Source organism: Arachis hypogaea, chromosome 15, assembly GCF_003086295.3.
Source record: "Arachis hypogaea cultivar Tifrunner chromosome 15, arahy.Tifrunner.gnm2.J5K5, whole genome shotgun sequence".
Taxonomy (NCBI): Eukaryota; Viridiplantae; Streptophyta; class Magnoliopsida; order Fabales; family Fabaceae; genus Arachis; species Arachis hypogaea.
This window is the reverse complement of record NC_092050.1, coordinates 145,915,750-145,927,963: the sequence shown is the minus strand read 5'-3', so window position 1 is coordinate 145,927,963 and position 12,214 is coordinate 145,915,750. Positions and strand designations below refer to the sequence as shown.

At 29.0% G+C, this 12,214-nt stretch overlaps 1 protein-coding gene across 1 annotated transcript; it reads left to right on the top strand.

Moving 5' to 3' along the window:
- The first annotated feature begins 11,378 nt into the window (after nt 1–11,378).
- On the top strand, nt 11,379–11,864 carry LOC140179390 (uncharacterized). Its single transcript, XM_072218263.1, has one exon. It carries the CDS (start codon nt 11,379–11,381, stop codon nt 11,862–11,864), a length of 486 nt encoding a protein of 161 aa, XP_072074364.1.
- The last annotated feature ends 350 nt before the right edge of the window (nt 11,865–12,214 follow it).

Genomic DNA, 12,214 nt, shown 5'->3' with positions numbered 1-12,214 from the left:
TATTTACAAAATATTATTAAAAATTTAAGTAACTATCTTTTTATTATTTTATCATGTTTTTTAAGTGTTGCTAAAGTCTATGTGATTATTTTTATTATGATAGTTAAGATAATCATACAATTTGGACAATATTTAAAATTATTGGTAAAATGATTAAAATTACACTGTTTTATTATTTGAAAATATATTTTTTAAATTTAAAAAATATTTTAAAAAAATGATTAAATTAATTTTATTAGCATTTATATATATATATAGGTCATCTTTTCCTCCTTAGCATGTGTGTAACGTTGGTCTCCCCATAAAAAAAGCGTGAGTGTGGGTAACGTGGGATGAATGGAGGAATAAAGTTACGAGAACTACTTAAATAAAGATGTTAAAAATATTTTTTTATAAAAATATTTTATATAAAAATATAATTTATTTATTTAATTATATTTTAAATAAAAATAACACTTATAACATATCAAAATTTAATTTTTTTAATTTATCATTCAAAAATTAAAAAAAAATAATTACATAAAAATAATTATAAAATTTTCATTAGAATACCCACCTAAAATTATATGGGTTTTGTTTGTTAGGGTCTACATTAAAGTAGTAGCAGTAGTCTCTCTTGGTGAGCTAACATAAAGAGCAAGTATAAATTTCATCAATTTAATACAAGTTTTTCCAATCTTGCTGTGTTTATATTAAACAATATAATAAGGACATTCATAAGTACGTGGTGTTAGATGAACAAATTTTTTTAATTAAGCTTTTTTTCTCCTCCTATTCTTATTTTGTATTCTTCTTTTTCTTTTCTTCACTTTTGTTATAATTTTTGTATTATATTTTCAAAAATTTATGTATTAAGTTGAATTTTTTTTATGTTAGATTATGATTGTTGATTGAAAAAAAAAAAAGGATAATTTTTAAAACTTAATTAAAGAATTAATTATAAAAATATCTGTTTACCTAATATACACACTATTAAGTTAAATAATATTGTTACTGATGACATCTGTGTACGAGATGAATTTTAATGGCATAAATATTTTATATTAATAATTAAATTAAAAAGTTTTTCTTTCATCTTTCTTCCTTTCTCTATCTCTCTTATTCTTTCACTCACTTTCTATTTTTCTTATATATCATTTTCAATGACTAATTACAAATTTAACCATAAAATATATAACATGACATTCTCTAATTATATTTTAATTAAAATTAAAATTAAAATATTAAAATTAAAATTGAAATATAACTATATTATATAATATATATTGTATATTACTAACTAATTTAGTAACCAAAATGTGTGACATAACACTTTTTTATTAAAATTAAAAAAAAATATTTCTCTCAAAAATTAATAAACTCCCTTCTTACATATTCTTATCTATCTCTCTCTCTTTTTCTATTTCTCTCTATCCTTTTCACTCTAAATATAATTTATAATTTATATTTTATATTACTAATTTGACAAACCAAAATATGTTACTAGATATTTTTCATTATAATTAAAATAATTTTTTTTTTCAAAATTAACAAACTCCCTCTCTCATTCTTCTTATTTATCTTTCTCTCTCTTTTCTCTCATTTTTTATTTTTTTCTACCTTTCTGTTCTATAAAAAATAAAATTAACAAAATAATATAATTTAAATTAAAAATATTATTATTATATACATATTTTTTATTTAGTTTTAAATTTTTACTGTTTATTTTTCTAATCTATATTTTCACTTTTCTTTCTTCAAATATTTATTATATATAATTTGGAAAGAATACTAATATTGTGATTATAAGTTAGAATCAATATTCAATTGTGTAAAATAAATTAATTTTGAGTTAATTTTATAACTATCAATATAATTTGTTTAATGCTATATCTAATTATAGTTTTATATACACAGAGAAAAAAATATTATTTTTAAATAACAAGCATAAAAATTAATTATTTTTTTTTGTGCAACAGACTTAATTCATAATCAAATGTAAAAGTAAATATATTAATTTTTTTTAAATTTAGATAATGAATGTTAAAATTAGTAAAAAATTAAACTCTTTCACATGAAAATAATAACTAAAAATCTTATTATTTGATTTTTTTTATTTACGGAGATTCTGGTCTTCTTAACCGACCGGACTTTTGTCTTCTACGATTTTTTTATAAAAGTAATTTGATTTTATAAAATTTTTTGTACTATAATTTATAATCTCGTAACAAAATCGACATAATTTTAAAAGATTTATATTCATGTAATATTATTATAGGTAAAAATACTAGTTATATAATATTTTTGTGGACGTAGTTTTTATATACAATTAATATAAATTATTTACACATATCAAATTTTATGGTATCACCAAAGGAAGATAATTTAACTTAATTATTCATCATTTTTAATTTTTTTATAAGTATTTTGTTGTATAATAGTATCAATCTCTTTTATATTTATTGTGGATTTCAGATCGAGTTAGTATACAAATTCTTTTACCTACAATTTCATTCTTCATATATAATCTATAAAATGTTTATTTTGTTAAAACTCATGGCTTTCTAGTTTTACCTTAATATATTTACCACCTTGGTTAATATCAAATTAAAGTTTTTATAATTATTATTATCTATTTTAATTTATAAGGAGATAGACTACTAGACACATTAGTACGTAACTATTAATATACTAGTATATTATATAAAAAATATAAAAGAATTTGATATACATTTTTTTTAAAAAAAGTTTTTTTTCATTAAATATAACTTATATAAAATATATTTTTTCTATTTTGAAGACTCAAATCCAAACTTTTTAATTATGGTAATAATATTTATCATCTTAGCTAACTTTATTATTAATACAGATTAATACACTAGTGTTTGTTGACAATGGTAATGTTTCAAAATTAAAATGTTTCTATATATATATATGGATTTAGTTAACATGTGCTTTTAGGACATATATTAAAATTATTAATAAAAAATTTATTATAAAAAATATATAAAATTTGATTTTCAATATAATTGTTATACATTCATTAAAACAAAAATTTTAAAAATAATTATCTTAACCTATACCCTTAACTAAACCTATATATATATATATATATATATATATATATATATCACAATTCAAATATTTTTATAATCGTTTACCAAAAAATTAAATATTTTTGTAAATCGTAATGGACATTAAAGTATGACTTTTGGAGAGTACATTACGTAATAATGAGGGCAACATACTTTACTTAATAAAATTATAAAATTAAAGTTAAGTACTTATAGTTATTAAGTAATTAAGTTGTCCTATACTCCTATATAATAAATTAATAAGTGGTGGGAAAAAATAATGATATTTGGACGACTTTTGAGGTAAAAGTAGGAAATGGGAAGGAGGTGATGTCATGGAAGGTAATGAGGTGACGTAAGCAAGGCTACGTCAATTGCGCACAATTATGAAATATGCGATTCCAAAGGAGTCTCTGACCCACTCGCAAGGAAGAAAGAATACACACCACGAACACGAAGGCACCAAGACACCAACCCCTATTAATGCTTCCTTGTTTTTTGCGCTCAATAATTTAATATCCCTATTTCCGAATTTTTCGGTCCACTCCAATTCCATTCTACGTATTGGGTTGAGAGAGAGCGGGTTTTAGTAGGGGTTGATTAGGATTTGGGTTTAGGGTAAGATCTATTGATTATTGAATCAATCAATACTTTTACTATATGTAAATAATGTGCGTAATTTTTAATTTCATATAGTTAAGATCAGATGTATTTGAAAAAGACAAAAAATTAAACTTATATTACTAATCCTTAGAGATAAGTATGATTTATGATTTTGGTTTTTATAGTATAGATTGAGAATTTTTTTATTTTTAATTTTTTTTGGTATATAAAATCGTCTCTAAGATTTAAAATTAAGTTTTAAAATCGTCTTTGTTACTTAAATTTTAAAATTTTGGACTAAATTATCCATAACAAAAAAATTATAAAATAAGAAAAAATAGAAAAATAAAAGAAGGAGAGTGTTTCTGCTCCTACGAAAGAGGAAGGAAAGAAAAAGAAGATGCTGATCCACTTTTGCCTCCACTTTCGCTGCCAAAAATTTAAAACCAAGTTAAACCTTAAGGACCATTTTGTATGAAAAAAGGGTTGAGGACGAAAAAAATTTTCGGTCTATACCTTAAAGACCAAAATCGTACTTAATCCTAATCCTTATTTATATAATTGCTTTTTTAAAATAAAATTTAAAATACAATTATGTTATATATATACAAAAAATTAATCATATATAATTATATGTAAAATATATATTAAAATATAAAATATTCATTAAAAATAAGATAAACAATATATATATATATATATATTATTAATAGTTTATTAATTGAATTTTGGTGTACCCATGACAATCTTATTTAAAATATTGTTTTTGCTTATAAATTTTTAAATTTAGCTAATATGCATTATAAGGACACATAATAAAATTGCTAATTAAAAAAGTTTATGAAAAACAATGTAAAATTTAAAATTTTAATATATTTGTTGTGTATTTATTAAAATAAAATATTTAAAACTTTTTATTATTAAAAATCTTAATTTGTTCTATTAGGACACATATTAATTAAATTCTAAGATTTTTTTTGGTTTGTAATTATTTGATTATATTGTTTCAAAAGTTTACTATTATTTTGTTGCAAAAATAAGTCTTATTTCAATGGTTTCCAAACATATCCTTAATTTGATTTTAAGTGTTTGTGTAATTTTCAATCTTTATGATTATAGTATATTTGTGAATATGCATAATTATATTAAAAGTCAAATTTTGAAAATCGAATTGGTCATTAAACTGGTAAAGTTGAATATTCAAAAGTTTAAAAGTTTATTTGAGGTTCAATTAGAATTGAGTTGGTTAGAATAAAATAATGAATAAATTAGCATTTTTATTTACGAATGTTTTGAACGCTGACAAAACTACCCATAAAAAATTAAAACTAAAGTTAAATGCATGAAAGATAGAGTTCAAACAACAAAATTATTCAAACACTATAAAATCATTCAAAATTTTTAAATTACTCCTTTTTCTAACCTAACGTAATTCCAAATTTTCACTCACATCCTCTTCTTACCCCACCCCACCTAGCGAGTAGCCACCACCTCTTCTCATCCTAATCCAAACAACTTGTAACCACTACCCTAACCTAAATAAATTGTAAAATGATGTCGTTGTCGATCTCAGAAAAGACCCATTTCTTCTTGGACCAAATGCCAGAGCCGACAATGCAGGAGTCAAAGAGGTTGCGTGAGTACTTGCTGTCGAATTTCTGAAAAGAGGTTGTTGTTAGTATTGTTGTTGCAAGCTTTGTTGTGGTGTTGTTGGTGGTGGTAGTGTTGTGGCAGAGGAGTTATGGTTGATTCTGAAGTGTGGGATGAGTAGTGGCCATGGCTGCAGATTGTGGTGAAAATAATGTGTGGGTGAAAATTTAGGATTATGTTAAGTTAAAGAAATGGGTAATTTGAGAATTTTAAATTATTTGTAGTGTTTGATTAATTTTGTTGATTAAATTCTATTTTTTATAGGTATAACTTTAGTTTTAATTTTTGGTTCATAATTTTTTCAGCGTTTAAAATTTCTATGGGTATAAATAGTAATTTATTCATAAAATAATATATTCATGTATATAATATATTTTTTAGAAAATTTATTTTTTGTATTTTATTATTTTAAATCAATTAACTGCTAAAACATTAGATTAGTTTGATTGATTAACTAGTTTTTTGCAATTTTTTTGACCGATTCATAATAGATATTGTGTTTGAATTAGATTGATTTGATGACTACTAATTCTGAAAACACTTTTAGATTAAATGAAAAATATTTTTATAAATAAAGAGATTAGTGAAGTGATAAAATAAAAGATTAAGCACTATTAAATTTATAACTCCATCATTTGTGAACCTTAAATTTAATATGTGATGATTAGAATGAAATGTATGAAATATACAAATTTAGCTAGTAAGGTAGAATTGAGTTGATATAGATATAGGCAAGGTCCAAAAATAGGACTTGGTATAGAAAACATAACAATGAGTCAAAAGATCAAAAAGTCCATATAACTGAGAATAGTCAAAACTCCGGATACGACTTAAATAGACAAATGACTTGGGATGCTTAAGAATTAATAGCCAAGGGAAATTAATACAACATCTAAGTATATATGTATAAAAAAAAATTTTAAAACACATAAAATTATTACTTTAGTTTAGATTGTATAGCTATTATAAAAGGATGTAGCAAATCACAAGAAAGGATAAGTACCACTATAAACAAAGAAATTTAAGAACACTTAATTAATTTAAGCATTGTAATATCTTTGCAGATTATTCTCTGAGTCTAATTTGCACTCGAATAAGAAGGGGTTCTTAATTACTACATAAATTTGATAGCTTAGAGTGACTCCCGAATAGATATAGACAATGGGTATGTTTCTGGTGGAGCTAATCAGCTAACCATACCTATTACTAATATTTCGAGAATTACTTGAAACTGTAATTTGGGTTTGAATGTAAGGTCCAAGTTCATTTTGGGGTTGTGTTTGACATTTTCTGGTGCTAAGGTGTCATCGTCTGACGTCTTGGTGAAGGTGGGGGTGGTATCTGCAAGGGACTCGGATACTTAAGTTAACAAGAATTTTAAGTAGGTTTTTATGCAAATTAGAGTTTAGAAATACCTGAGATGAATGAAGTATTTATACAGTTAGAATGGTGACCTAGGGGTCACCTTTGTAACTTCCACTCCTATCTTATTCAGTAGTTATCTTTTTTCCTTTTATCAAAGGATTGTTGGGTTGTTATGATTTCATATTTTGAATATATGAGTTTGTTAGTAGAATCAGTTACAGTCTTGCCAAGAGATTGGGTAGATGAGGTCGGTCACCTGAATTTTGTAAGTTTTGAGCTACATCTATTTTGAACCTGGCTTTAAGTTTTGGGTTAGGATATGAACAACTAACTTTCCTTGTATAGTTGTGTATCTAACTTTATATAAGTGGATTTTGTTCATTAGATAGATAAATAGAAATAAATATATTTTTTAGAGTATTTATACAAATTGGTCCTTAATAAATTTCAAATTTGACGTATGGGTCCGTAACAAATTTTAATAGCTTCGTGAGTCTTCAACAACCATTAAGATCCGTCAAATTAATTCTCCGTCAACTCGACTTGTCATACCTTGACAGCAATTTCCCACACGGAACATTAACCATTAATGACATGTAGGATCAATTGAGGACAAATTGATCTATGTCTTACAAGACAAAAATTCTAAGGACTAATCTAACTCATAACATAATTCGTTAAGGACCAATATGTTTGATTATGTTTATTTTCTGCTATATGTTGTCTTGCTTTATGTGATTGATGAATATAATTGTATCTTACTCTTGGATATGGTAAAGACTGTTGTCTACACTTCAGAAATTTGTTGCTAATTTCTTTGGTTTTTAGTTTTTGAAGTTCATGTTGTGTATAATCAGTGTCTATAATGTGATACCAAACACTTATTTTGAATGTCTATTGTTGACAGACAACTACTATAGTTTCAATACCAAATACTTATGTCAGTTTTTAATATAATTATCATTTATTCCTCGTTTACTTATGTTGGTTTTAATATAAAAGTTATAATTTATCTGTAGTTTACTTTGATCTATGACATTTAATAAGCTCAATGTTTTACATATTAAAATTAATATTTGCAACAATCATTCTGACATTATATCAATGCACTCTCTAGATATCCAAAAGCCACCTAAATCTCTTAGTTAAGCAATCTACATCTTAGAAATAATAAGACAAATTATAAATCCTAGAGAAAAAAAATCACGCTTGCACAACTCTTAGACTAGCCTCTCTTTATAATTATAGCATCATTCTTCTTTTCCAGTCAATCAGTTCTCTTAGCTTTTTGATTTTATCTTTAATTACATTATTATGCTCACTAGTAGCAACTTGGAAATAAAAAATCTATCAAACCATACAAAAAAGTTACAATGTGAAAAGTTTTTCTGCAAAGACGAAACCTTATTAAAGCAATATTTCATAGAGACCCATATTTTAATGAAATCCTAAGTTCACTTACCTTAAAATTAGGATAACTAGAGAAAAATTTTTTTAAATTTTTTACGTGACGGACTCTACAATTACGGCATAGGCTTTACAATGAAATATAGGATTTTAACTTTTTTTTTGCAAGTCGATTTCTCATTTAGCTTGACGCACTGTTAACTGTCCCATTATCATTGAACAAACTCCTGGAGTGCAGGCAGTAGTCCTTATTATATCCAAGAACAAGATGATATCATACTCATCAGTCATTAATCACAGAGAACAAGACAGAATATAGCAAAAAATTAATATAGTTAGATATATTAGTCTCCAATAAATTATATTGTCAGTCAAATTAATCTCTAAAAAATTATTACACTTTTACGTTTTATAAGATAGAGACCAATTAGTTTTCAATCCCATGTATTAATAACGTATGAGTCAACTGGTTAACGTACCACGTGAGGCAATACCATTAGGGTTTTGATGGTTTGAATAGACAAAAATACTAATTTGACAGACATAAATAGTTATTGAAAATTCATAAAATTATTAAAATTTATTAGAGATTAATACATTTAATTTAAATTTAAAGATCAATTTGAATAAATATTATATTTTTTATTCTCTTTACAGAAAGTATAAATGATAATTAAATATACAATCAAACTTTTAAAATTTGATATATCCATATTTTATAATTTTTAGGGTTAAGTACTAATTTCGTCCTTAAGGTTTGGGGCGAAAATCAAATTCGTCCCCGACCTTTTTTTGTTATTAAAATCATCCCAAACGTTCAGAAACATTTTAAAATCATCCTCCACTGCATTAAACAAAATTTAATGACAATTTTGCCCCTGAACCCTTTGACGCTTCGTTTTTTATTCCCGCGAAAGGGCTTCATTGTCTGAATAACGTTACACACTGGAAAACTGATCTTTCACCTTCAATGATGCCTAAACAGAGGTTCATGGTCGCCTGAGGAGTAGCGTCGTTGCATTCGAATTTCGTGGGAAAGAGTGTGAGAGGAGCTCGTTCTCGTGGTAGTCATCTTGAATCAGGTATGTGTGCAGCATTGGTTTCGGTTTTTTGGAGCATGAACTTAATAATGTGTGATGGGTTTTGTTGGTTTACAAAAACTGTTTGGGTGTGATTTATAGTTTTTTGTTTTTTTGTTTTAGGGGATGAGAACCTTTAACCCGACTATCTACCATGATGGTCGATTTGGATATGACAATGGGACATTGAAGTATATAGGGGGACAAAGGACAGTGATCGAAGATGTTGAGAGTGATTGCTGGTCTGTTTTTCAGGTATATGCTGAGGTGCGACAGTTTGGGTACACAGAGAAAAACATTTCAGCTTTGTGGTATAAGGACCCAAGTTCTGAATGGTTAGAGAAGGATCTGAAGTTATTTTCGGGAGACAGAGATGCACTTGAGATGTGTAGAATAGCGGAGCTGAAGAGTCATGTTGAGCTTTTTGTGGTCCATAAGGTTGAGGATGCTGAAGAATTTTCTGAAGTAGGGTTTCTTGATGTTGGAGGACAGGGTGAACAGGGTCAGGAGGTGGAAAGGGACAATGCTGAAGAATAACATAATCGGAATCAGTTGGTGATTTTTGAGGGTGAACAGGGTCAAGAGGTGGAAAGGGACAATGCAGAGCAGGTTAACGACGGAGATAAATTGAACCCAGATGAGCAGGTTAAATCGAATAGTGACAATGATAGCGATGATGAGGAGTTTATTCCATCTGATGTTGACGTTGATAGTGCAGATGATGTGCTGTTTACAGATAGTGAAGAGGAGTACGATGATGAGAGCGGGTTTGAGGAAGTAAGAGGTGCTACGGATGGTGGTCGGGTTGATAAAGGCAAAGGGGTTGCAGGAGGTGATTTCAGTGATGAGGAAGGGTTCAATAGTGATGAATTGGATGTGGATTATGAAGTTGGTGGTGGTTTAGATAAAGAGGACAGCCAGGATGATGATAATAATGAAGCTACTCGATATCCGATACATAAAGATGTTAAAGACATGACGAGTTACAAATAGGAGGTTAGAACTGTATATGCTTCAAGGGAGGAATTCAAGGACACTGTAATAGTGTATGCACTGTAAACAAGAAGGGGACTGAGGTATGCCAAGCTTGACTTGGTTAGAGTGAGGGCTGCTTGTCAGCCAGGTTGTCCGTTTTGGTTATGCGCAGCAAAAATGAGTGAGGAAGAGACTTGGCAGCTTAGGTCGATGAACCTTAAGCATACTTGTGGCCAGTCACATAGGGTTGGGATAATGCATACTGGTTGGCTGAGTAGAGAATTTAAGAAGAAAGTGGAACATAACCCAAAGGTGAAGATAAAGGACCTGGTGAAGAAGGCACAAAGAAAGTGGAATCTGACTGTGACAAAATCAATGGCAGCTAGGTCTAGACAAGCTGCATTGGATGAGATACAAGGAACTTACCAGAAGCAATACAAGAGGATTGCTGACTACTGCTCGGAGCTGCTACGGGCTAATCCAGGGTCATCAGTGACGCTCAAGGTACAGAGGTCCCCTGATTTCGAGATTGAGGATCAGCACCAGGGGTTAAACAATTTTTGCATATTTCAAAGGGTATATGTGTGTCTAGCTGCTTGCAAGAAGAGCTTTCTGCAGTGTAGGAGGTTTATTGGGTTCGATGGGTGTTTTCTCAAGACACCTCAAGGAAGGCAGTTGTTGACAGCAATAGGGTGGGATCCTAATTATCAAATGCTTCCAATCGCGTATGCCATTGTGGAGATAGAGACTAAAGACACCTGAAAGTGGTTTTTGAAGCTGCTAATTGATGATTTTGGTGCTGAGATAATTGGGAGATCAACCTTCATGTCTGACAGCAGAAGGTAAACGGTTATCCAATCAATTAAATTCTATTTATTGGTAAATTTAATTTCTATTTGTTGAATCATATAACTTATATTGAAACAATTATTGTTATAACACATAATTTTACCTCCTTTGTTAGGGTCTGCTGCCGGCTTTCGATGAAGTCATCCCAGGTGTAGACCATAGGTTCTGTGTCCGCCATTTGTACAACAACTTCAGGAAGAAATATCCTGGACTACACTTGAAGCAGCTGATGTAGAGGTGTGCAAAGGCTACACACTGAAAGGAATGGGAGAAAGAGATGCAAGTCATCAGGCACATCAATGTGGAGGCGCACAGACATCTGAATGCTATTCCTCCTAGATTTTGCAGTAGATCCAGGTTTAATTTTCATTCTAAATGTGACACTCTTGTAAACAACATGTGTGAGAGCTTTAATTGTGCAATAGTAAAGTCTAGGGAGAAGCCTATAGTTACAATATTGGAGGACATCAGGGTTTATTTGATGAGTAGATGGGCTGTTAATAGAGAATTAATTAAAAATTTTAATGGTACAGTTTTACCTCGCATTAGGGAGAAGATAGAGAGGAGGTCCAGATCAGCTGGTGAGTGGAGGTCTTACTGGTCTGCTGCACAAACATATGAGGTTGTTAATGGGTTGTCTAAATTTGCTGTTGATCTGTCTGCTCATGTGTGTTCTTGTAGGAAGTGGCAGCTCAGTGGTATTCCTTGCACACATGCCATAAGCTGCATCAATTTTAAAGGACTTGACATAGATGCATTTGTTGATGACTGCTACAAGAAGCCTACCTATGTCAAGTGCTTTGATTCAGTGATCAATCCTCTGAATGGCCCAGATTTATGGGAGAAGACAAACTTTGATGATGTCATGCCTCCTCCTTATTGAAAGCCTAGCCACAGACCAGTCAAGAAGAGGAAGAGAGGACCAGATGAAGCTCTGGACAGCAGCCGGTCCCACTTGTCTAGGAAGGGACAGATTCAGAGGTGCCCAAACTGTGGTGAATCAGGACACAAGAGGGGAGGATGCAAGAAACCATCCCTAGATGTAAGTGTGTTTACAACATGTATGTTAGGGTTACAATTGAATGGTTCATTAACTAATTTTTTTAATGTGTTTCAGGCCGAACAGCCTAGGCAAGCTGCTGTGAAGAGAACCAAAGAAGGGAGGAAGCCTTCATCTGGAATGCCCATAACCAGGTCTAAGGCATCATCACAGCCTGTTATGCAATCTGCAAG